The 27,548-nt window shown below is 38.4% G+C and overlaps 1 protein-coding gene across 2 annotated transcripts in view; it reads right to left on the reverse strand.

The window, feature by feature from the left end:
* Positions 1-7,061: 7,061 nt before the first annotated feature.
* The window catches only part of LOC132393091 (calcium-binding protein 39-like), a 70,892-nt gene continuing 50,405 nt past the window's right edge, over positions 7,062-27,548 (reverse strand). The window contains exons 4-9 of one of the 2 annotated variants that reach the window (XM_059967876.1): positions 25,960-26,078; positions 19,443-19,611; positions 18,687-18,746; positions 18,501-18,566; positions 10,347-10,490; positions 7,062-8,142 (exon numbers count right to left, since the gene is read on the reverse strand). In XM_059967876.1, coding sequence (XP_059823859.1) covers positions 7,954-8,142; positions 10,347-10,490; positions 18,501-18,566; positions 18,687-18,746; positions 19,443-19,611; positions 25,960-26,078 — 747 coding nt within the window. In that variant the 3' untranslated portion in view covers positions 7,062-7,953. The remainder of the gene's footprint in view (positions 8,143-10,346; positions 10,491-18,500; positions 18,567-18,686; positions 18,747-19,442; positions 19,612-25,959; positions 26,079-27,548) is intronic. The other variant, XM_059967877.1, reaches the window with a different exon arrangement.

The raw sequence follows: 27,548 nt of genomic DNA on the forward strand, positions 1-27,548 counted from the left end.
AGTCCACAATCAGCTCTTTCATCTTACTGACGTTGAGTGCCGGGTTGTTGCTGTGGCACCACTCCACTTGTTGGCATATCTCACTCCTGTACGCCCGCTCATCTCCATCTGAGATTCTACCAGCAATGGTTGTATCATCAGTAAATTTATAGATGTTATTTGAGCTATGCCTAGCCACACAGTCATGTGTACACAGAGAGTAGAGCAGTGGGCTAAGCACACACCCCTGACGTGGACCAGTGTTGATTTCGGTGAGGAGGATATGTTATCACCAATTCGCACAGACTGGGTGTGTCTCTTTCTAGCCAGTAAGGTCTGAGTTCATGAGCTTCTTTTGGAACAGCCGGCCATCCATGTGCACAGTATTGCATGACCTTGCTACAGATTTGGTCCTTTTTCAGCTCAAAGTGAATTTGTCCAGTTTATTCTGTGATGCAGGAAAACTTTCACATACCTGAGCTAAGCAGAAGTTAGTATCTTCCATAAGGGTGGAGTCAACTTCTAACCACTCACTTTGACAGAGTATCCTCCATAGAGTATCCAGTGTTGTGAAAAATTTGCTGGGGACATGTTCAATGTCATACTGGTATCACATAAGCCTCATTCTGAATCTTCGCAGATGTTTTGTTAAGTCATCCAAGTGTTTTGAGCTGAGGAGGCTGACATGTGACTTGGTGTCTGTTTCAAGTAGGAATTTAGTTACTATCAAGTAGTAGCTGAAACGTTCACAAGCCCATACAAAAGCCAGCATCTCCTTTTTGATTTGGGCTTAAAGCTGTTCAGTAGGAGTCAGTGTTCTTAATGCACATGCCACTGGTTTCCATACAACACTGCGATATTTCATGAGCACTCCTCCTCGGCCAAAGGAGGAGGTGTCTGCTGAGACTTTGGTCGCTCTGTTTAGATCAATGTTGGTAGGGAGCTGAGGTTTGCTTTCAGTGATGAGAATAACTTCTCCTGTGGTGCATCCCAGGTCCAAATGTTTCACTGAGAGAGGATGTCATGCAGTGGCTCTGTTTTCTCTGCCAAATCTGGGATGAACATTCCCAGCTGGGAAAAGAAACTGAGGGTCTCTGATACATTCATAAGTTGTTCCCAGTTCTGAACTCCTAGCAGTCTGTCTGAATCTGGTTGCGAGCCCTCTGAGGACAGTTGGTGGCCAAAGAACTTTACCTCCAACTTTATGTTTCCTTTTGCATTTCACACACCCATATAACCTCAACTGAACACCACTCCCTTTGCAATTTTTGCTAATTTCTTTATCAATTCCTGCTAAAACATTGTTAACATTGTTTACATAATTTATTATTAGATTGTAATTTGCACTTTACTGTGCCTATTGTCTTGTTTATTAATCATTGTACTGTCTTGCACTGTTTTGTTTACTTAATGTAGTCCTGTGTTGGTCTGGTCTAATGTAGTTTTGTGTTGTTTCTTGTAGCACCATTGTCCTGGAGGAATGTTGTTTCATTTTTACTGTGTACTATAACAACAGTTATGGTTGAAATTACGATAAAAGCGATGACTTGTTCAGGGAGATTCCAACCTGTTTCAGTTTCTCCATGGCAGTTTCCACTCTTTCATCATGGTCCTCACTTGAGCCTCCGAAGATGAGTATATCATCCATGTGGCAGACAACTCCTTCCAGTCCCTCCAAAATTTGGTTCATCCTCATCTGAATGAGTTCAGGGGCCGATGAAATGCCAAAAGGGAGTCTCTTGAAGGCAGAGTGTCCATATGGTGTGATAAAGGTTGTGAGCTTCTGTGACTCCGGAGCTAAACAGATCTGCTAGAACCCTGAGTTTGCATCTAGTTTGGTGGAGAACTTTGTTCTACCTAAGATATCCAATGTATGCTTAGAGGGCAGAATAAACTTCTTCCACTTCATGGCATTATTCAGTTTTGTTAGATCAACACAGGGCCTCACTGTGCCATCTGGTTTGGGAACAGGAACAATGCCCATACACCAGTCAGTAGGTCTATTCACTCTAGTTATGATGTCAAGTGCCTCCATTCTTTCAGGTTCAGCTTTGACTCTGTTTATCGATGGGACTGGTGCACACCTTGCTGAGGTCTGAGAGTAGGGTGTCCTGGCCTCAGTTGGGTGCTATTCTTCTTTTAGTGTCCTCCAGGCCTGTGAACAACACTGGGTACTTCTACCACTGCACATTGTTTAATGAGTCCAACCTTGGCATGTCATCCCAGTATTAGTAAGAAGAGATTCTGAACAACATAGATAAGCTCTTTTAACTGTTTCTCATCTTTATTGATGGAAGTAGTAAACATTCCTTTCACACTGAGCTTATGTTTCCCTGACCCCACGAGCAGTCTCCTTGCTGGGTTTAGCATAATGCCTATTTTCTTCACCAGTTTTGTGAACAGACATTCAGGGATGGCTGTGACATCTGTCCCAGTGTCCATTTTGAACGTCACTTTGCAAGTGAACCATAGTACACAAGCTCCCTCTTTATCTGAATCATAATCTTCTTTGATTCCTGAAGAACTGTTTTTGAGTGACATTGGCTTTTATAATGGCCAACTCTATTGCATTGGAGGCATTTCTCTTCCTTTGCTGGACAGAGCACTTTGACGTGGAATGGAGAATTGCCACAGCTCCTGCAGTTGGACATTTTATCTGCTCTTTGTTTTCGCTTGTCTGTTTTGTTAGAGCCCTGCTGTCACCTCTTTCTGAATGCACCTTACTTTTTGTAGTTTTACCTCAGCATTGTTTTCGTGCCCAAGCTTTGCCTGTAGCTGAAGAACATTCTCACTCTGCCTGACTATGATTATAGCTTTCTCTTGTGTGTGATTTGCCTGCAACTGAAGTCTCTCTGACAATTTGGCGTTTAGTAACCTGACAACAATCCTGTTCTCTAATGAGTTCATCTCTCAGATTTCAATATGGTCAGTTATCTGACAGGGCACACAATGCTGTCATGAAGTCATTTACACTTTCATTTGTCTCCTGTTTTCTGGAGTTGAACTCAGTCCTCTCATATGTCACATTTCACTTTCCTGTGAAATATTCTTTGGATTTGTCCTGCACTGTTTCGTACTCCCTTTTCTAAGCACCTGTCAGTCCTAATCTACCCATGATATCATCTGTTTTGTTACCCATGCAGTATATCAGTGTACTTACTTGATGCTTAAGTCTGAGGGAGATTGCTTGCAACCCTAAATCTTTCAAAGCAACGGAGCCATCTTTAAGTTCCCTGGTTTAGAGAAATCAAATGTCTCAGGGAACTTTATTACACAAGTAGTTGTAGGTACTACCGGTACCTGCTCCATTTCCGTTTGTCCATTTATTGGGACTACATGTCTTTTTTTGTCTCTGAGAGTTTAACTGACTTTTCTGCTCTGTCTGTGTCTCTGTGCACTTCCCCAGGCTAGTGGCCCACGTCTCCACTTCTAACTGCCGCTCGAAGGGGTTGCCAAGCAATCCTGGCCAGTTTTTCACTCATTTAGCAAATGAGCATAGGCAGTTTAAGTTAACAAGATTTTGCATATGTAACACTTACCCACAGGCTGGTATATGTCTAGGGGAAAAAGGGATCCAGCCACTCTCCAACCCACCTCCCGTACACGCAGGTGCTGTGAGAATCGAGTTTACGCCTCGAGCCCGCCAACAGTATCAAATCCACAACAAATACCGTTATGAAATACACTTTAAAGAGTTTACTAAAATTAAAAAGAGTAGTAAGCAATACAATATATATACACAAGGAAAAAAAACAAAAGGCGCCACTTATCAAAGTTCAGTCTGTTTAGTGCACTCATTGGAGCTCAATCAACGAACCAATCGACCCATCCGGCCGTCGCACCTGGGACCACCCCGGTGGTCTTACGAGCAGTCCAGCACACGTCCACCTTCTTCCATGTCTTCCTCGGCCTCCCCCAAAAAACCCGCGAAAACCCCTCCCCCAAGTTCCCAGCATCACAAGACACAATGACATTCCCCATTGATTAACAAATGAATACAATTACCATATCAGCCATTCTAAAGTGAAACAACGGCTAGAGAAACACTTATCCGACAAAGAAACATTCCTACTTGTAACAAACCAAAGAGGCCATTTTGAGTAACATACCCAGGACATTGTACACATATATCTATGAAAAATATCCAAACAAGAACAGTTTTACTCTAAATCCTTTCTCATTGGGGATTTCTTTTGTTCTGTAGCCCAAATTCATTGGTGATCAACCAGTTCTGATAGCATGTTGTGTTCGCTATGAGGGAGAGTGCAGAGCACACCAGAATGGCAGCATACAGGCTATCCAACTGAACTTTATTGATCACTCTGCTTGAACAGTATGTGAACTCCACCCTGTGGGAATACCACCATTGACTATCATAACAGTTGGCATAATGTTTTGCAACTTCATATTAGTAGTAACAAATAAATTCCCCAAATTATTGTGTTTTGAAATGTAAAAGTATTAGTAATGTGAGAACTTATGACTTCTCAAAGTAATGCTGAATTTATGTCATATCTTTAAAAACCTTTGGGAAATAAACAGCATATATTGTCATCAAAATTCTTAGAAGTACCTTGGTGATATGACTCATTAAACTTATGGTCCTATGTAATTTACATTCTATTGTTCCAGGTTTCTTAGGAAGAGTGATAAATACTGATTTTTTCATCTCTTCTAGTATTATTCCAGTCTCATAAATGTCATTGATTAAATCAGTAAGTTTTTCAATTCCATAATTTTCCAGGGTGAAAATTTGTTCTATTACTAATTCTTCAGGACCTGCTGACTTTCCTTTCTTCATCTTATTTATTGCATTACGAATTTCAGATTTTAAAATACTTGGACCTTCAACGTTCTTAATTTTTGGTTTTTTGCCTCAATAGTCTTCAAACAATTCCTGAATATGACTCAGTCCATCTGTTCATAATCTACCGTCATATGGTACTGTCCTTTGCTTTCAAACATCCACCTGAAGAAAATGAGTTTTTTACCAGTGATATTCTTGTTTTGTTGATGTAACCTTTTTGGATCAATAATAGGGATTCTTTCTAGTTGTTCACATTCCTGGTTTAACCATTCTTCTTTGGCTTTTTGACATAAGCTTTTAACTTTTTTATCTAAGGACTTATATTCTATAGGAATTGCTTTCTTCCATTAGATTTTTGATTTCATCTGTCATCCATTTATTCTTTGTTTTCTTTCTTTTTTTAGGAATCACTGACTTTGCTGATTCCACCAAGGCATCCTTGAGAGAGTTAAACTTCATTTCTACATGATTGCTATCATCTTCAACACATTCTATTTCCAGACTTTGAAATCTATTCCTCACTTCAATTGTAAATTTTTGTCTTAAGTTTTCTTCTTTAATTAATTGTGAGTAGTCAAGGGATTGTTCAGGTTTTTGCTTCCTTAGTTTTTAAGTTTTACTTTTACATGACATATTACTGGGTTATGGTCACTATTACAGTCTGCACCTGGATATGTTTTGCGTTGAGTCACTGAGTTTCTAAATCTTTGGTTTACAGTGATAAAGTCTATTTGATTTCTGGTGTTATCACCTGGACTTTTCCAGGTCCACAAGCGTCTTGGATCATTTTTAAAGTAGGCATTCATAATGACCTGATTATTCATCTTGCACCATTCTACCCATTTCTTTCCCCTAGTCCAAATTTTCCTATGGTATTTCCATCAGCACCTTGTCCTACTTTAGCATTTAAATCTCCCTTGAGAATAGTAATATCTTGAGATTTGCATCCATTCTTTGCTTGTTCAAGCTCTTCATAGAATTTACCTATATCCTCATTTGTTCCATCTTACTTCCAAGAATTTTGATGATGAGAGCTAAAAGACACAAACTGAAATAGATAAAAAAAACAATGTGGTTTTGTGAAAGACAAAGGTACAAGAAAAGCAATACTGATGTTAAGAATACTATCAGAACAAGTTATTCAGGTGCAAAAAGATTTGTTTGTTTATTTTATCGACTACACAAAACCATTTGATAAAGTGAAGCACAATAAATTACTTGAAATATTACAGGAAACTCTAGATCTAGATTCGAAAGATCTCCGCCTAATCAGAAATCTGTACTGGGAACAAACTGCCACTGTAAGAATAGATGGAGAAGTGAGTCAGTTTACGAAAATCAAGAGAGGCGTTAGACAAGGGTGTGTTTTCTCCCCTGATTTGTTTAATGTGTACAGTGAAACAATATTACAAAAAATAAGAGACATCTTGGGAAGCAAAGTTGGCAGGGAAAACATCAATAATTTCAGATATGCGGATGACTGTTAATTGCAAGTACAATACAGAGGAAGAACTATAAAACTTAATTGATATAGATGTTGAAGAAAGTGCAAAAATGGGTCTATCTATCAATTGCAAAAAGACAATGTATGGTGATATCCAAAAAGGAGAATCCTATCTGCAGGCTGAGAATAAACGGGGAAGGCATAAAACAAGTACAGAACTTTTGCTACTTAGGAATCTGGGTGAAATCAGATAGCAAGTGCCACATGGATATCAAAAGAAGAATAGGGATGGCAAAAGACACCATTACGAGAATGAAGTGTACACTGACCAACACTAAACTAGGCATGACAACCTGCCTCAGAGTACTGAAATGGTATGTTCATCCAGTTATGTTATATGGCTCAGAATGGTAGACAATATCTAGTAATATGAGGAAACGAATTGAAGCAGCAGAGATGTGGTTTTTGAGGAGGATGCAAAGAATATCATGGACAAAACAAATATCTAACGAGGATGTCATGAACAGAGCAAACAGAGAAATAATGTATGAGATCATGAAAAGGCAACGTAACTTCATTAGACATGTGATTACGAAAGCGGAGTTAGAATGCACGGTAATTATGGGAAAAATTGAAGGGAAGAAAGCAAGAGGAAGGCAAAGACAAATGATGATGGAGAAAGCAGCCAGAGAACTAGAAATGAATACCAATGAATTGATCCACTGGACCCGAAACAGGAGTGTGTGGGCCAGGGCAGTCAAAGCTCAAACTGGGCACGGCACCTGATGATGATGATGACAGCATATATTATTTAAAACAATATACAAGGCATTTTGCGTTTAATAACTTTTATTTTAAAAAGTACTCAAAGTACACTGTATTTGTGACCTTGTGAAAAATTGATCAAGGTAGCAGTTACTTTTAACTGCAGCCAAACAATGCAACAGGTACTCATTGAATACACCACATATGTACAATTACACAATTTAAAAAGGAAAATGATATGTGCAACCAAAAACAAATTATAGCCTGACCCCTTACAAGTAAATAAAAATAGGGACATGGTTTCATTTATTTACTTAAAGAAAATATTCACCAATCATGTGCTTATCATAATCTGTTCACAATGAGAAAAATGTATTGATATAAATGAATGGATTTATGGAAAGATGTGAAACATTAATATAGTGAGGCCACTTTATAGTTAGGCTACTATGGTGGGTGCCTTTCAGTGAGATTACATCAGGAATTTAGGAAGACCATTCTCAAAGCTACTCAGATTTCAGAAATGGTTGGTTCTAAACATTTACAATTGTGAACAGGTGATATTGCAGACTTCCCTAATCCATTGTGATAAACTTAATCAAAATAAAAACTAATTTACATAGTAAAACAGTAGCAAGCCTCATTTAGCCATGATGCCCAAATCAACAGCATACAAGCCTCAGCATTGGTTACCTGAAAATTTAAAAGCAGGGAAAAGAATCACTGCTACTGTGCAAGTATGTAAACTCCTAAACTCACATACAACCTTAAATGTAGGAGGTGGTAAAACTAATATACAGGCACTCCAAAAGAGAATATGCATGAATAAAATTAGTTTATTATATATAAATATTAGGTGAGTTACTGTTACTACACAATCCCTTTCCTACAAAAAAAGTGATCATATTGTATAGATACAGCAAAGACATACAAAGACAGTGCTTTTGAACCAAGCATGTTAAGATTGTTGAGGCGTTGGTCTTTTCAAATCCCTGATCTGTTTAATCAAATAGGATTTCTCATCATTAAATTGGTCATCATCTGTTCTGTCTGCTTGGAATTGACTGAGGAACTCTATAAGTTTGGTCTGGTTTTTCAACAGGATATCCAGAATGGGTTGTGTTTTATTTGGATTTGCCACAAAAACCTAAAGGAAGGGTAAAGAGAGATCAGCATTAAGAAGTTAAGCGGATTCATTTTTCCAGTGATATCCAGATCTCATCTATATTATTTTAGACTTCTAATGTGGTTGCATTAACAATGTCCACCCAAACCATTCATTTCTTCTCAAATTTAAATAAGTTTTGTGATGGTATTTAGTTTGTTGACCATGAAGTTCTAAACTCATATGAAGACCTTAGGCCCTATCCAATACAAATAGCCACAAGTACAAGTTGTAACTACCCAATGTTTATTCTATAGGGCAAGTTTAGCTGCCATTACCCACTATTTGGTGGTGGGTCCCTCTTCCCTACCATTTATTTTCAGTGATATCTATTTAAATAGAAACAACATTCTTAAAACACATTTAAAGCTCAGAGCATGTCTATCTTACAAAAGATTTACAAATTACAAACCTTTTCTAACACACAAAGGATTTCCAAAGCACAGTACAATTCCTATAAGCTAAAAAGACATACCAATGATGCAAACCATCACAGAAATTGAAGGCAGGGGAAATGGACTCCGTGTTTCTTTCATGCTTCTTGATGTTCCTTACCCCATTCCTAATAAACTTGAACTGCTCCCTTCAATTATAGTTTCTTAGCTACTTGGGTGACTTCACACACGGTATTCTTTCAGATACCTTTTAACACAAATGGTCTAAAACCTTCATGGAGACACAGATCCCAGGTACTCACAATTAAATCTGTCAAGCTAATTTTCCTGAGTATGTAAACATTCCAACTTAAATAAACTGTTTTAAACTTCAAACAGATTACTGCTTTCCATTTACGTTAAGAAATGAAGACTGGGTCCAGTTTACAACCACAATCTTAGACAATGAATACAGTTCAAAGTTTAACTTTATAAGTGATCATAAGTGGCAGCTGCTGAGTTGAGAAAGCTAAGCCTGGCAAAAAGGAGAGATCTGCTGGCCTGGGAAGTGAAACTGTGATTATATATTCATTATCTTGACTTAATTTAACTTATTAAATTTTAATTTAGTGATCTAGCACAGTAACAGGACCATCCAAGTCCAACGTGTCTGCATTGGTTACACTCGTGACCAATTAAACTACTAAACCGAAGGTCTTTGGAACATGGGAGGAAAAAAGGAGTATCCAGGGGAAATCCATGCAGTCAGGGGAGAACGTACAAACTCATTACAGACAGCGGTGAGAATTGAGCTGGTGCTGTAAAGTGATTCACTAACTGCTACACGACAGTGCTGCTTTTGCACCAGCTGAAAGGTTCCCTATCTCACATTTTCTTGAGACAAACATTTAATTCTCCAGGGCAATGACTTAACTGGTGACCCAATCCATTGAAACTTATTCGCTTTTCACAGTTACTGCCTGACTGTTGAATATTTCTAGTGCTTTCTATTTTTTAATTTCACATTTCTAGCACTTGTAGTTTTATGACTTAATTTTTCATCACTTTCTCTCATTCCTTACAGCTTAACATAAACTGCTCATATTCATTCAGATTATTTCCTTATATTTTAGCCTCTGGAAAAGCTGAGAGATACATCAGAAGACAAGAGGTTTTATATTCTCCAATGGTACACTAGGCAATGGGCATACTGAACCAAACAGTAAGCGACTACAAACTATCAGTCAATCAGCCTAGAAAGTCAAAGACAACAAAAGATGTGTTGGTTCCATTCATTGAGAGTACAGAGCGCCTAGCATAACTAGCGGATTGAGCACACCACCTTCCGAACTACACACCCACCCAGTCAAGCATTTCCTGCACGACTTGCGATAGTTTACAGTTCCCACATTAACTCCATCAAGAACCTCACAGCCCAAAAAACTGCAATGGTAACAAGTTACCCTCAAAACCAAGGGACTGCCAAGAACAGTAAAAAAAAACAAATATACATTATCTCGTAAAAAGCATAAGCAGCTCCATCAAACTCTGACACCTATCAACCACACTAACAAAGGATCAATCCTACTGCACTTGTCATCTAATCACCATGTCTTTTTTGCTCAAACTCAGTGTGGATTTTGATAAAATAGGCAAGTCGAAATAATTTCTACTAACAAGACTTTAAATAGAAAGAGGACAGAAATCATACAATTTTAACTTAAGGGAGTGATATCCAAACTGAGTTAATTTTTGATGCAAACAATTTTCAGTTTAAACATCTATTAGTAGGTTAATATTGCAGTATTTTACCTTGAATACATGAAATGCCTCAAACTGGATATTTCTACTTTGGTCCCTTAAGAGATTCATCATAAGCTTGAGATTTTCAGGTTTACTGATGTACTTCGTCATAACTGTGAAATTGTGCGCATCCAAAAGCAGCTCTCCTATAAGCTTGATACAAAAGATGATAAACCAAATGTCAAAAGAAATTATTTCAAATAAATCCACATGTATGAGTCCACAGTTTCTCACATCCTTAACAAATTACAGCAAGAGAACCAATAGCGAGAAGATTCAAACCTTGCCTGTTAGATTAACAAATGAGAACAGCCAACAATTATTGCTTGGACTATTGCTTCATAGGGTCAAACCAAGTCCATGGCATACAGGAGCCAGCTTCTCACTTCATTCCTCCCCTTCCCTACCTTTCACCTCACCTGGTTTCACTTCCCAGCTTGAAGTCCATCCCCTTCCCCACCTTCTTATTCTGGCATTTTCCCCCTTCCTTTCCAGTCCAGATGAAGGTTCTCAGGCTAAAATGTCAACTATTTATTCCTCTCTATAGATGCTGCCTGACCTGCTGAGTTCCTCCAGCATCTGCAGAATTTCTTATTAAAGTACATATTTGTTTTTGCCTACTGCCCATTACAGACAAAGAGATGGTGCACTGGGCTCTCCAAGTTCATGAATCATGCACTGCTTCCTCCACTACTAATGCCAATGTCCAGAATAGGCAAAGAGGCTGATCAATTTCAGAAATAACTCTGGGATATTTACAGGGAATGGTGATGCATTCAATCCTCTCTTCTTCCCTATTACCATTCCATTGAGTCATAATCTCACATCAAGTAGAGACCTGACACTACTGGAATAGATTTCTGCAATTCATGTGTGTTTCACATGTCAGACCTTACCAGCATCATTTTTCAATAATCCTGCCTGCCAAAAAATCTCTGCATCGTTGTCTCAAAATCCTCCACACCCAGTGACTCTATGGTAATGTTATTTCACTTATTTACCACTCCTTACAAGTATTTATATCTCAGCTTTCGATTTGTCTTATGTTAACATAAACTCCTTTGCTTAGAGTTTTTATATGGTGCATCCATTTTAATTTCTTTTTACAAGTATAAGATCATAAGACACAGAAGCAAAATTAGGCCATTTGGCCCATCAAGTCTGCTCCATCATTCCATCATGGTTGATTTATTGTCCCTTTCAATGAAATGGTTAGGAGGGTTGTCAATGAACTGGCAGGGCCTAGCTTAATAAAACATTCTGGATTTCAGTCCAACACCCTGCCTGATTCACAGCCAAACTTAAGAACAAAGTACTGCAGCCGCTAGAAATCTTAAGTAAAACAGAAATCACTGAAAATGCATAGCAGGTTAGGTAATATCTGTGGAGAGAAACACAAGGTTAACGTTTCATGGCCAGTGACCTTTCATTAGAACTGTGCAAAGTGAGGGGCTTTTAAAAGGCTTATTCCAGTCTTTGGGAAATCACCAATTTCATCCTTTGTATCTATTTCCTGCATGCACTGTTATTTATGCACATATTTATGATCCTCTCCCATCTACAGCTCCTCCAGACCACATTTAATTTCCTTAAAGCTACTCTTTCACCCAGCTCTTAATCTCTGTTCTCCATGTTATAACAGACATTCATTTATTCTCTTTCCCTACCCCACAAAAATCCCTCCTAGCCATTTCTTTACAGGTTAAAATATGCCTTAATTGTACCATTCTCCTGTTTTGGTGAATGTTTATTGAGCTAAAACATTAAATCTGTTTCTCACCCCACAGTGCCTGACTTAACTATTTTCACTATTTTCTCTTTTATTTCACTTCCAAGCTGAAAGACAGGACTGCCTTTTGCTGCAGGAAGCTATAGTTGAGATTCCTTACACACTGTGGTGGAGGATGGGAGGAGTAGTATGAAATATTGGATGAAAAAAAAGAAAGAGGACTGCGAAATATTGATAGGAAATGTTAAATGTTACAAGATCATTTAACTTAGATAAATTACAAGTCTTGTATTAAAAAGTCCCACAGCTTTAAAAACAAGGCAAGAAATAACAGAGGGAGGAAGACCGAAAGAAAGGAAACAGGACAGAATACTGTGGTTTTAGCAACATACTACATAGTTTCCTTGTTGATTGAGGCAGTGTTAGTTCTTTTTAAACTAAAAAGAAAACAACAGCTAGGCAGCAGCTGAAGGGTTGTGTGCTGCTTTGGACACCACAATACAAAGATGACTGAATTATTAGAAAGGATTAAAGGGCAACTTATGGGGAGTTTCCCAGTACCGTTGAACTTTAGCAATGCAAAGATTACATTCACTAGAGCTGTTTTCTTTGGGAGAGGCGGAGGAGAAATTTAATTATGATGTGTAAAATCCTAGGTGCTTAGAATGAAACAAGAAGATCCACTTCCCTCAGCATACAGATTAACTCCAGAATTCACAGACTGAAAGTAATTGCAGATTATTTTCAGGGCAAATGGAGGACAGGAAATCTAACTGGAGGACAATAAATGTGCAAAATGAAGAAAAGTGCCATGTCCCAAGTCAAGACTGGAAAGCATGATTAGCTGGATAGTTCTTTATTAGCAGATACAGGCACAATGAACAAAGTACCCTCCCCCTAGACTATAAATTTATATGATTCTATGGTATTGTCAAGTTATGATGTATGGAGTCCACTCCTACCAGAACTTCTACATAGCCTGCTTTTGACGGGTATAATGTCCAGGACAGTTTCATTGCTATGAATTTTAAGGTTATTGCTAACATGGCCACAATTGATTGAAAGAGAACACTAGCAGAGATGATGGCAGAACATCAATGGCATGAATTTCTGGGAGCAATTTGGAAAGTGCACGACAGATACATCCCAAACAAGAGCAGTATTCTAAAAGCAGAATGATGGAACTGTAGCTAACAAGAGAAGTCAAAGCCAACATAAAAGCCAAAGAGAGGACATATAATAGTAAAAATTTGTGGGGAATTAGAGGATTGGGAAGCTTTCAAATACCAACAGAAGGCAACTAAACATATCATAAAATGAAAAGATGGAATACGAAGGTAGGCAAGCTAATAAAATTAAAGAGGATATCGAAAGTTTGTTCAGCTACATAAAATGAAAAAGAGAGATGCGAGTAGGTATTAGACCGCTGGAAAATGGCATACAAGGAAACGGGGGACAAACTGAATAAGTATTTGGTATCAGTCTTCACTGTGGAAGAAACTAGCAGTATGCTGAAAGTTCAAGAATGTCAATGGACAGAAGTGTGTGAAGTTGCCATTGCTTTGGAGAAGGTACTTGGGAAACTGAAAGGTATGAAGTCACCTGGGCCAGATGGTTTCCACCCTAGGGTTCTGAAAGAGGTTGCTGAAGAGATTGTGGAGGCATTAGTAATTATCTTTCAAGAATCAATGGATTCTGGCATGGTTTCTGAGGACTGTAGAATTGCAAATGTCACTCTGCCCTTTAAGAAGGGAGAGAGGCAGGAGACAGGAAACTACTGGCCTGTTGGTCGGACCTCAGTGGCTGGAGTCTATTGATAAATTTAGGGTAATTGGAAGCACACAAAAAAAAATTGGTGTATTCAGCATGGTTCCCTTAAGGGAAAATCTTGCCTGACAAATCTTTTGGAATTCTTTGAATAAATAACAATCAGGACAAAGGAGGATTGGTGGATGTTGTGTACTTGAATTGTCAGAAGGCCTTTGACAATGTGCTGCACCTGAGCCGACTTCACTTAAGAGCCCATGGTATAAGAGGAAAATACCAGCATGGATAGAGCATTGGCTGATTGGCAGGAGGCAAATAGTGGGAATAAAGGGATCCTTTTCTGGTTGGTTGCCAGTGACCAATGGTGTTCCACAGGGGTCCGTGTTGGGCCCACTTCTTTTGCATTATATGTCAATGATTTGGATGACAGAATTGATGGCTTTGTAGCCAAGTTTGCAGACGATACGAAGCTAAGTAGAGGGGCAAGTAGTTGGTGGAAGTTGAGAGGCTACAGAAGGACATAAAGGAGAATGAGTTAAGAAGTGACAGATGGAATACAATGTCAGGAAGTGTACAATCATGCACTTTAGTAGAAGAAATAGAAGTGTTGACTATTTTCTAAATGGAGAGTAAATCAAAAATCTGAGGTGCAAAGGGACTTGGGTGTCCTCACACAGGTTTCCCTAAGGATTCATTTGTAGGTTGAGTCAATGGTGAAGACCTACACATTGTTAGCATTCATTTCAAGAGGACTATAATATAAAATGTAACGCTGAGGATGTACTGGTGAACTCTCACTTGGAGAATTGTCAGCAGGCCCCTTATTTAAGAAAGGATATGCTGATATCAGAGACGGTTCCAAAGGAGGTTTATGAAAATGATTCCAGGATTAAAAGGGTTATCACGAAGAGCATTTGTTGGCTCTGGGCCTCGAGTCACTGGAATTCAGAAGAATGAGGGGGAATCTCATTGAAACATAGTGAATGTTGAAAGGCCTTGACAGAGTGAATGCAGTGAGGATGTTTCCTATGGTGGAGGAATCTAAGACCTGAGGACACAGCCTCAGAATGGAAGGACATCTATTTAGAACAGAGTAGAGGAGGACTTTCTTTAGCCAGAGAGTGGTAAACCTGTGGAATTCATTGCCACAGGCAGCTGTGAATGCCAAGTTAAAGGGTATATTTGAAGCAGAGGTTGATAGATTCTTGAATAGTCAGAGCATAAAAGGATAATGGGGAGAATGCAGGAGATTGAGGTTGACAGGGAAATGGATCAACTATGATGAAATGACAGAGAAGGCCTGATTGATCAAATAGCCTAATATTCCTCCTATATCTTATGGTCTTATGCCAGATCCTTTCTTGTTGCCTGACAGTGGGAGGGGATTTTAAACAATTTAACAATCAAGGTCAGCAAAAGTAGTCTGATGGTTTCAGTTGAACAATTAACAGATATCTGCTCTTCATCTCATTCTCGATGAATTGCTTATTTATTATTTAGGTTTTTTTTGTTTTTTGTATTTGCATAGTTTGTTGTCTTTTGCACACTGTTTGTCCATCTTGTTGTGAGTGATCTTTCATCAATTCTATTGTGCTTCTTTATATTTACTGTGGATGCCCAGAAGAAAATTAATCTTGGTGTTGTATATGGTGACATAATACATTTTGATTCCCCCCCCCCCCCCCTCCACGAGTGTCAGGGTGACTAGAATTACATACAGTGAATGTTATTAGGATATTAAACTAATTAACTCCAGTGAAGAAACAAGGCAAGCAGTATATAAACCCAATGCAAAATTAACTGAAAATTTGTCTATAAAGGGATAAGTTACTCCTAGCAAAATTTCAGAAGTCCAGCTTATGGGAAAATAGTAATAAATTAACTTTTTCAAAAAATACATTCTCCTATTATTATTATTTCAATTATCAAAGTATTTTGGAAGAATGCAAAATTCTTTGTAGTTTTGAATGAGGGCATCCGTTCAAAAATCAAATGTTACATCACCAAATTAAATATAAGCGTTAAATTCTTTGGTGGTAGCGTAGTCACACATCAATTCACATTTGATGTAATCAGTAGAATAATCAGAACCAGACCTAAGAAAAGGCTGGGAGGAGGGTTTTGGCAACAAGTAAATTGAGAGAGGAGCACGTCAGACATTGTACATAGTAACAGGAGTTCCAGTTCATAATTCCACAGAGATTGAAACAAAATCTGTTACTGTGGTTATTTAATTATATTGAAAATAAACCACAGGCCATAGTAATTAGGTTGTGTACAACGTACCTGATTTATCAAAAAAGATTTAAAAAATCAAAGGATTTCATTTGCACCTCTTGGACCATATACAGTTTTAACATGTTTCCCCATGAAAGGAGATACTGTCTTTGGAAACAATTCATAAGGAATTCACTAGGCTGATTTGTGAATCGACAGGCTTGTTCTATTAGGAACAACTAAAAAGAGAGCAGTATTTTTTGGAGTTTAGAAGAATGAAGAGTGAGCCTATTGGAAGAGGTAGGATCTTCAAAGGACAAAACAGAGTAGACATTCTAAAAATTTCTACAACTGGGAGAGTTTTCAATGAAAAAATACTGTTACAAATAAGCGTGCCTCACTTAAAACTGAGGCAAGCAGGAATTTCTTGTTAGTGTGAAAAATCTTTGAAATTTTCCACCCAGAGGGTTTAAGTACCCCTCAAGTACTTAAAGAAGAGTTAGTAAACTTTTTGAAAGATCAAGTAAAGTGAGGGCTATATGGAACCCACTGCCAGGGGTGGTGTTGAATATGGAGGTGTTGAGACTTGGAGCAGATCAGCCATTATTGCATTAAATGAAGGACAGTTTTGAGGTGCCAGTGGCTTACACCTCATTTTCTTAAGTTTGTTTATAAATGAAAGCAGAATAGTTGAGACACTCTGCCACATTGCTAAAATTAAAATAGAATCATAGTAACAAGATCCAACTTTTTAGCCATTACAGAGCTTCAAGCTTCCACTTTGATGTATTTTGAACTGCTAATAAATATTTTAAAGAACTAAAAATAAAAACCAACATCTTGCACAGTTCAATACAGGTTATAAATTCAAATAATCACTTTTCGAATCTCAACTAAATGCTAGTCAGTTCTGAAATCATAGTCAAACAGAAAAAAATACTAAAATGCAATGATATTGATACATAAATACGAATAAACTAATTCTACTTACAAATCTTTATTGCACTGCCTCTTGTGTTTCTGTATGCCTTTTATAAAATGGTCAAGTGAGGTCAAACTAATATTCTGATCAAGTTTAACAAGTTCTGCTTTTGAACTCTATTCCTATTATTCTATTCTGTATACTTTTTTAAAATACCGTGCAGATACCCTGCATCTGATTTGGCGACAGAATTTTTGATTTTCTTACAAACATGGAACATTGAACAATATAGGTCTTTTGGTCCAAAATGCTATGCCAACTTTTTAATCTACTCAAGATCAATCTACCCCTTCCCACCCAAAATGCACGCGATTTTTCTTTAATTCATATGCCATTCTAAGAGTCTCTTAAATGAACTCTAGTGTATCTACATCTACCACCACCCCAGGCAGTGGGTTCCATACACTTGTCTGTATACAAAAAAAACCTACTTTGCAGCTCTTGAACTTATTCCTGACTTGAAGGCCAACACACCAAAGACTTTAACCACCTTATCAGCTTGCAAGGTAAACTCTGGACTTGGACCCCAAGATCCCTCTGTTCCTCCACAATGCTAAGAATTCTGCCATTAGCCTTGTACTCTTTCTTCAAATTCCATCTTCTCAGATTAAACACTATCTGACATTCCTTATCATAGCTCTGCATCCTATCAATGTCCCATTTTAACCTACAACAGCTTTCTACACTATCTACAAATCCACCAACCTTCATGTCAGCTGCAAACTTACTAACCCACCCTTCCATTTCCTCATCCAAGTCATCTATAAAAATCACAAAGAGCAAGAATCCCAGAAAAGATGCTGTAGACCACCACTAATCACTGACCTTTAGGCAGAATAACCTCCATCTACTACCTCCTGTGGGCAAGCCATTCTGAATCCATGCACCCAAGTTTCCCTGGATCCCGGGTCTCCAGACTTTCTGAAAGCGCCTGCCACGGGGAACCATGTTAAACACCTTACTATGATCCATATACACCATATCCACCACTCTACCTTCAACAATTTGTTTTGCCACTTCCCCGAAAAAGCCAATCAGGCTCATGTGGCATAACCTACCCTTCACAAAGCCATGTTAAGAACCCTAATCTCAGGCTATGCTTCTCCAAGGGCTTGCAAATCCTGTCTTAATACTTTTCAACAGTCTGACCACCACTGATACAAGACTCACAGGCCTATAATTCCCAGGATTGTCCCCATTACTTTTCTTGAACTAAGAAATGACACGTCATCTTCCAATCTTCTGGTACTACTTCTCTTGCTAGTAAGGATGCAAAGTTCATTGCCAAAGATTCAGCAATCTCTTCCCTCGCCTCCCATACCTGGGGTATATTCTATCTGATCCCAGGGACTTATCTATCCAAATGTTTTTCAACATGACCGTAAATCTACCTGAACAAGTCAATTTGGTTTCCCTTTCTGTAAACAATATATATGGAGTACAAATTAGACTGATTTTTCTTTATTACCTTCAATGATTGTCTTTTTGTCACATAGTTCTCAGAGTGCAACAACTTCTCATAGTCATTAAATACCTGGGAAGAAAAAAATTAATCTGAACAAAATCAGAAATTTGGTTATTTTAGAAAAGTTCTTTAAACATGCAAAGGGATCAAAGGGAAGTTTAAGTCAAGAACCAAACTAGTTTTATTTACCAAATCATAGTTCTGTTCTAAAAATTGTCCACAAGTGACTTTATGTCTGGTAAGCAAGTCCTATAAAAGATACAGAATTTAAATTTATTCAAGAAATACAAAAAGCATAAAACTACATAGTAAGTTAATGATCTTTAATTGAAAATCTTCTAAAAATAAAGCTTCAGGATCTGAGTGAAATATCTGTTTTTAAAATACACAAAAGATTAAACACTTGCACAGAAAAGATATTTAACTGCTATGGCAGTGAAAGATATATACACACAGAACCAGAGGTGAAATCTCATCGGCATTTGTCATTTTGAACTTAGATTAGAAAACAGTTAAACTACCGTCCAAGTTGCTCAAATATCATAAAAATGAAACTAATCTGCAAACCTCTGTGGCATCGTTCGCTAAAACTAATAAAACTGACACTAGGGATATACTTCACCTTTCAGACTTCAGCCACCCACATGAAAAGCTCTTTATAAAATACTTCACGATGTTCCAAGACAGAAGATCAGAGATGTACTAAACAGATGTACTTTCTTGAAAAGAAATGCAGAATATCACATTTCCTCTCTGGTTTACATTACTGCAGCAATTAGATTAATTTCAACAGTACTACATGGCACACGAAGAAAAATGAGGATCTACTACACTGAGTAGTGATGCCAATGACAATACTGTGGAAAGCATCAATGATATTAGTTATAATTAGATATCTTGATTCAAGCATGTGAATGAAGATTTTTTTTTAAAGAGCTTATTTACCTTAAAAGTTGCAAAGGCATCTGAAGCAATGTCAAATGTTGACATCTCTACATATCTGAAGAAATCTCTGAAATGTTCCGAATAAAGGATTATTTTGGCAAGTGGTTCATGCCTGATGCATTCTCTCAGCATGATTCCACAATTCAAGGCAACCTCTGGTGTTTCATACCTGAATGAAAGAAAATATACATTGGGGAACAAGTACTGATAAAGGATCATCATCTGCATAGACCAGATTCTTTTAAAAACATTAAAGTTTCATTCACAAACAGTGCCCAATTATCATATTTCTATTGTCTGGCTTTCTTTGGAGACCATTTACAATAAATTAAGTTAATCAAATAAACAGACAATTTATCTTATTACTCTTTATGATCTGATAGGGAAATGAGAAGGAAAAAAAAATTTTGTTTCTAAAGTTTATCCACAGATCCTGAGGTAAAATGCCCAGAAAAGTTATTATGCATTTGAGTTTTCCCCAATATGCTTTCTCCCACTATCTGCCAGGATATTCATAGAATTTAAAGTTAACTGTGTTAAAGTTTAATGTGTGTTAACTATTATGACTAAAGAAATTAGTCCTCCAGTGGCTTTTATTCCTATTCATCTTCCACATTCTCCCATGGAAAACCGACTGTTCTGCATTCTTTTCTAAACAAAAGATCCATTACTCTGGGTGCTCCCTTCAGATTCAATTAAATTTTCTGTACATTTCACAGACTGTTTTATTTGCAAAAATATGTAATACTGCAAAATTCCAAGTTGCTATCTTACTTATACCAAACCTGCATGTGAAGCACTAGAGCCATGAAACACATACTAATTGCAGAATAAGTCAGAAAATGAAATAAAATAGTTGAAATGCATAAAAATGCTTCATTTTCAATAATATAGGGGGCAGAGGATTTTCTACTTTTAATGTTTTATATAGAAGTCTTGGTTGGACCATGCCTAGTTGACTGAAAATACTTCCAAAATTATGGGAAGGAAATACAGTCCTTAGCAGAAATGTAATTTAGATTCACTAGTAACCTACAAAGTACCCAGGACATCTTCAGGGAGTGGTGTCTTAGAAAAGCAGTGTCCATTAAGGAGCTCCAGCACCCCAGGGCATGCCCTTTTCTCACTGTTACCATCAGATAGGAGGTACAGAAGCCTGAAGGCACATACTCAGCGACTTAGGAGCAACTTCTTCCCCCTCTGACATCCCATTCCAAAATGGACATTGAACCCTTGGACACTACCTTACTTTTTAAAAAAATATATAGTATTTCTGTTTTTTTGCACTTTTTAAAATCTATTCAAGGTACATATACTGTAATTGATTTATTATTTTTTAAAAATTTTATTTATTATTATTTTTTCTCTTCTATATAATGTATTGCATTGAACTGCTGCTGCTAGGTTAAAAAATTTAATGTCACATGCCGATGATATTAAACCTGATTCTGATGTTCAAAACTTTACTGCTCTATATGGCTAGCTCCACAACTCTAAAACATCATGCATACAGCATTATCAGCCATCATCCCTGTAATTTCATTCTTCAAGCATCCAGTCCCTATTTTGTTTCATCTTTCACTTCTCATCCATGAAACTCCTTGGCTTGTTCTTTAAGGAATTTTTTGATGTCATATCACCTCCTCCAGCTTGATAATATCACAACTGCTGCACCAAGCTGATATCTAATAGCAATAAAGTTTAGGTTGTTACTAAGGAGATCTCCGGGTTCATTTCATGGATTTCCCCTGCATGTCTCCTCTCCCACCCACCCAACCCAGCAACTGGAAGAATTAGTTGCTATACTAAACTCTAGGACTTTAATAATGAACTACTTTAATTCATCCAATTTTCTTGGACATGCAATATGGTCAATTAACAGTTGGAGATCGAACTCTTCCCCCATCATAATGCTAATAAATACTATGATATAAAAAAGAAAATAAAAACTTGAACTATAAATATTATTTTATTAGGAGATGTGAGAGGCAATTGTTTAGATAGGCATACTAATGCAAGAAGAATGGAAGCATATGAACATTGTGCAGGCAGAGGAGTTTAGTTCAGAATCAGAATTAATATTACCGGCATATGTCATGAAATTTGTTAATTTAACACAGCAGTAAAATGCAATACATGATAGCCCAGTGAAAATAAATCATTACAGTAAATATATACATTATGTTAAATAATTAAATATAAAATAGTGCAAAAACAGCAATAATCTTTAAAAAGTGAGGTGGTGTTCATGGGTTCTATGTTCATTTAGGAATCATGTGTCAGAGGGGAAGAAGCTGATCATGAATTGCTGAGTGTGTGCCTTCAGGCTTCTGTACCTCCTTCCTGACAGTAACAATGTCCTGGGTGATAGCGGTCCTTAATAATGGATGCCACCTTTCTGCTGCACCGCTCCTTGAAGCTTTGATATGACAGAGGCCGGTACCCAAGATGGAGCCGAATTTTGCAACTTTCTGCAGTTTCTTTCGATCCTGTGCAATTGCCACTCCTAACCCCATACCAGACAGTGATACAGCCTATCAGAATGCTCTTCAAGGTACATCTGTAGAAGTTTGAGAGCTTTAGGTGACAACCAAATCTCCTCAAATGGCTAATGAAATTTACCCACCGTCTTGCTTTCTTTATAGCTGCATTGATATGTTAGGACCAGGTTTTATCCTCAGAGATTTTGATACCCAGGAACTTGAAATTGCTCACTCTCTCCACTTCTGATCCCTTAACGAGGACTGGTGTGTGTTCCCTTGTGGATTTTCTGAAGTCTACAATCAGCTCTTTGGTCTTACTGACGCCGAGTGCAAGGTTGTTGCTGCAACACCACTCAACTAGCTCCAGCCCCTGTACGCCCTGTCACCTCCAGCTAAGATTCTACCAACAATGGTAGAATCATCAACAAATTTATAGATGGTATTTGAGCTATACCTTGTCACACAGTAATGGGTATAGAGAGAGTAAAGCAGTAGGCTAAGCACACATCCTTGAGGTGTGCCAGTGTTGATAGTCAACAAGGAGATATTATTACCAATCTGCACAGATTGTGGTCTTCCGGTTAGGAAGTTGAGGATCCAATTGCAGAGAGAGATACAGAGACCCAGGTTCTGTAGTCTTGTCAATCAGGATTCTGAGAATAATGCTGAGCAATAATCAATGAACAACATCCTGACATAGGTGTTTACATTGTCCAGATAATCTAACGCCGTGTGAAGAGTCATTGAGATTGCAACTGCCATAGACCTACTGTGGCAAAAGGCAAACTGCAGAGTGTCCAGGTCCTTGCTGAGGCAGGAGTTGATTCTAACCATGATTAACCTCTCAGAACATTTCATCACTGTAGATGTGAGTGACAGCCCTTAAGGCAGCTCACACTACTCTTCTTGGACACTGGTGGAAACGTCTTTTCGTAGCACTGAGAAGTTGAACATTACTTTGAATATACTCGCCAGTTGGTGAGCACAAGTTTTCAAAGCCTTACCTAGTACTCCATCAGAGCCTGCCACCTTGCAAGGGTTCACCCTCCTGGAAGACAGCCTGACATTGGCCTCTGTTTATAATTGGCCATTTGATTACTTATTTAATTGGTTGGGCACAACATTGTGGGCCAAAAGGCCTGTTCCTGTGCTATACTGACTTACGTTCTTACATTTTAATTTAATTTAATTTAATTACATTTACATTATCCTGGTTAGTGTTACACAAAATGTTAACTTAATTTAGTTCTCCTGGTACTGGAATTCAAACACCTTACCATTCAAACAGATAAATGCCTGCCTGTGCTTTTAAAGTCATCCATTCCAGTTGCTATTGCTGTGTCAGGGATCTGGGGTAAATCATGTTCTTGCTACTGCCGTACTCAGATCCTGGTGCTGGCGCTCCTGTATCAGACAATTGCCATTGCCCATGCTTAGTGCGGAGAAGCTGCCTGTGGGGGTTAATTTTGAGTGGGTTGGCAGCAGTGGAGCTTTAACTGGGTCTCTGAGTTGGACCCTGATTAACAAGGTAATAAGCTCAACCACACAGAAATCTCTGCAGTTGGAGAGAACTGAGCAGCCAAACACAGTGAAGCAACTTTTAATCACATCTAACAGGAAGTGATAGGACAGACCAAATATCTGAGTGAGCTTTCAACACGTGAAGTAAGTGGTAGCAGTACAATTCATCATGGGGAAAGACTTACATTTTCAGTAACTTGCAGTGAAATTAACTAGCATATTCAAACCTTTTCTACGTAGATTCAACATAGCACTCCGAAAAACTAGACTACACATTAGTCCAAATCAGTGACCTTCAATAACACCAAATGCTATTTTTTTCTGCAAACTAGTACATCCCAATTAAAGGTTACAAGTTTCTTGGCACAAAAACAAATTGCTGGTTGAACTCAGCAGGTCCAGCAGTATCTGAGGAGGCAAAGGGGTAGCAGCCATTCTGGATCAAGACCCTGCAACAGGACCAGGAGTGCAAAGCAGATAGCTAGTATAAAAGAGGCAAGAAGAAGGGAGGTCCAAGATGGTGCCAGCGAACAACGTGACCAATGGTGACGTCCTGCAGAAGCTTGAGTAACTACTTCTTTTACTTTTACTTCTTCCAAATACGATTCTATTACTAAGCTGCGTGTAACTGAAACCTACGGTTTACATTTTGGTGGTGTGTTTTTGGGTTGATTGAGTGATCTGGTGCTTTGCTGTCTCCAAGAGGGTTCAGTGAGGTTGGGAGTGGAGTGTGCAGCCTGGAAGTCTGGAAGCAAGGTGCAAGCCCATGATCAGTTTCATTACCTCTCTCCAAAGGGCGTCAAGCAAGGTTGAAGTTGACAAAGATGAGAGTGGAGGTTGGGCAGATGTCCTGCGTCATCTCCCCGTGTTTAACTAGGCTTCCTTACCCTCTCATTAGTGGCTGTCAGAGGAATGTGCAGAAGTCTTTGGCTCCACCTTGCAAGGATGATAAGCAAGATTTGTGACCATGGACTCATTTTGGGGGACTGAGGTTCACATTACAGGTGTTTCCAGATTCTGGTTACTTTTTTGGTTGTTGTTTTTGAGCAGTTTGATTAGGGTGATCACTGAGGATTGGGACACTTTTGCAAAGACTGGCTCTGATGCTTGCAGTCAGCTAGCAGCGCAGCACTGAACTGAACTATCCAGTTTAAGAAGGTGCTACTGAAGGTGGACAACTTACTAGCTGTTTTCCAAAGCAAGAAATACAACTAAATGCTTATTAACAAACCCTTTTCTCTGTAGAAAAATAATTATGGCAAATAACCGCTGCAAACAATGAAGAGGCATGCGAAGGCGAGGCTGAGTCAAGGTTGAAGCGTGGTGCAAGACAGTCATAGAGTGGTCCGAGGCACGGTTGAGATGGAGTTGAGCCTTGCGATGCAGAGAGAAGTCAGAGTGGAGGAGATTTGGAGCCTGTCTATCTAAACTGAGAGCAAGATTTGATTGATCTAAGCACCAGGCCAATTTGGAAAGGTCGAGTACAGGGCAGCGGGGTCCAGGCCCGGAGCATATTGAAGCAACAGTGCCTGGGTCTTAGAGTGAGGAATGACCCAATGTTTGGACAATTTAAATGCTGGGTCAGATGAATTGAAAAGAGGGTACCAGAACCAGAGGTGAGGGTTGGGCCAGTTCTGCTCACTGATCTGTGATGTTTTCTCCACTCTACACTGCACTGCGGCTAAGGCTGAAGGCCTGCTCCAGGTTCCGTGACGTTTACTCCGCTACGCTCTAAACTGAGGATAAGGCTGTGGGCCTGCTCCAGGCTTCATGTCTGAGGACTCACTTTTGTTCTAAATATTATTTGCTCACTTTAATTGTTTGCACGATTTGTTTTCTTTCCCCTCTGCACATTGGGTGTTTGTTGCTTTCTTTAAAAATGGGTTCTTTTGGGTTTCTTGTATTGTGGTTGCCTGTAAGGAGACAAATTTCAAGGTTGTATAATGCATACTTTGATGACAAATGTACTTTGTACTTTATGGAATACTGGACACCTGGTATGATGTTTGATAATCTATGTGTTGTTCATTTACTTCTTGCCATTTGCACACTTTGTTCTTTATTTGTGCTTTTGTGTTTGATGTTTTCTGTGACAGGTTCCAAGGTGTTCCGTTGTTTCATGGCTGCCTGCGGGAAGATGAATCTCATAGATGTATTCAGTATACATACTTTAATAATAAATGTACTTGAAATCTTTGAGGAGGTGTGGGCTGACATTTGATAGGTGGTACCAAGTGAGGAGAGCGATGATGAGCAGATGAAGCTTGGTATGGAAGAGGAAATGAGTGCGTTGGGAGACAGCAGTTGATAGGTTAATGGTAGTGACAGATAAAGAAACAAGAAAAAATGGAACTGAGGAATCAAATAGGGGTAGTGGAGAAAGAGCTTTAAACATATTACAGGCTTGGAAATCAATTTACTTTGTTCATTTTAAACACTCAGTCTTATTTTTGTTAATAAAGTTTATATATATCAAAGTAAATCATCTTGTGAAACTGATGGATAATACATACCCCTTCAAAAGCATAAACAAAATATGCTCATGAGAACATACATATTCCACTGTAGGAGTGCGCATACCAATCTGCCTCCGCAAAATGTTGTTGAAGATTTGGGTGACATCCTTCTTGCCCTATTTTATTAAATACATAATAACCAAGTCAAACACTGACCACCAGGAGATGGGTATTTTGAAAATAATTGCAACAATATGATACTGTATTAATTAAAATCAATAAACACAAGATTTTAGAGCCGATCTTTAAAACCACTTACAAACTCAAAATAAAAAATGTAGTTAGCTGATTGGATAGCTTAAAATTGTGGCCTGTACCTTCTAATAAAAAGCTGGTTCTCCATATTGGACTGCTATACTTATCTTTGTATGTGTGTTCAAGATTCTACAGAAGCATACTCAAACCAAATGCGTGGCTGAGCATCACTGTTAGACCACAGTGCTCAACTGCTGGACTAGTCCAGCCCTGAAGCACAGATTTCAGAGGTTTCCCAATAAATCAGCTGCGAAGTCTCCCCACTGAAACTACAGCAGGTTAGATATGGCACAGGAAAAGTGAGACCATTCATCCCAACACTGAGTACAGACAAAGAAGAAAAGCCAGTTCAAGATAAGTTGCTTTTTATAATGAATTCCCTGATAATCCTTGATTCTGAAATCCCAATGCTTTGGCAGCTGCATCACTGGACCCTGACCCTCATGCTCCCTCCAACAAACCAGGGCCACTGTTCGTTCCTTCTGAAGAACAATGACCCTGGTTGCAGTGTTCCTGTGAAACTCAATTGGTTCTGATTCCTACATCCTTGTTAAATTTACTGGGGTCTTCTTCCCTGCCCTCAAAACCTACTGGAAAATACGTTATTCCACTGCTGAGCACTTTCTATTCCACTTCTAAGAGCCTTAAATAGATGCACTCAATATTAGCAAATGGAAAAGTTCTCAAATTATTTAAATTGCATCTAATTTCAGTGCTTTATAAAACTTCCTGATGCTACATGAAAAATTTTACCTTTCCTAAATGTAATTTCATTCTAAGGTTCCCAACTTGGTGCAGTTTACAATGATGATTCCAGACAGAATGGTTTCTTGTTAATCTGTCCAGAATCTCCTATTGCAAGCTGGAAGTAAAGCCAAGTTGGTATTACAGCACGCTGTAAACAAGGTACAAGTCTGGAGGTCTGGAGTGGTTTGTCTATAAGTCCAAAAAAAGTACTTCTAAACAATCCAAAAACAGCTCTTCCGATCAATCACATTTTCATTTATATTCTATTGTGAGGATATGAACCTGTGACAAGTCAAGATGCTTAAATCCTGTAGTCAAGGAGGTAGTTAGTATAGTGAAATGTGTGAAAATGATAATACAAATATAGAATTGCAAACTTGGAATTTATCTGGAGCTGAGGGCTATCAATATTACATAGGCATGTTACATACACATTCAAACCAAACAGATGCAAAAAAACCATTGCTCTTAAACCTAGCCCTTATGGTTAAAATTTTGACCACAGATTACTGCAGGTCCAAATGTTTATAAACTTTTCTTTCTACTTCAATGCATAATGCATAAAGGTAAATTGCCTTTACACT

Source organism: Hypanus sabinus, chromosome 4, assembly GCF_030144855.1.
Source record: "Hypanus sabinus isolate sHypSab1 chromosome 4, sHypSab1.hap1, whole genome shotgun sequence".
In the NCBI taxonomy this organism is placed as follows: Eukaryota; Metazoa; Chordata; class Chondrichthyes; order Myliobatiformes; family Dasyatidae; genus Hypanus; species Hypanus sabinus.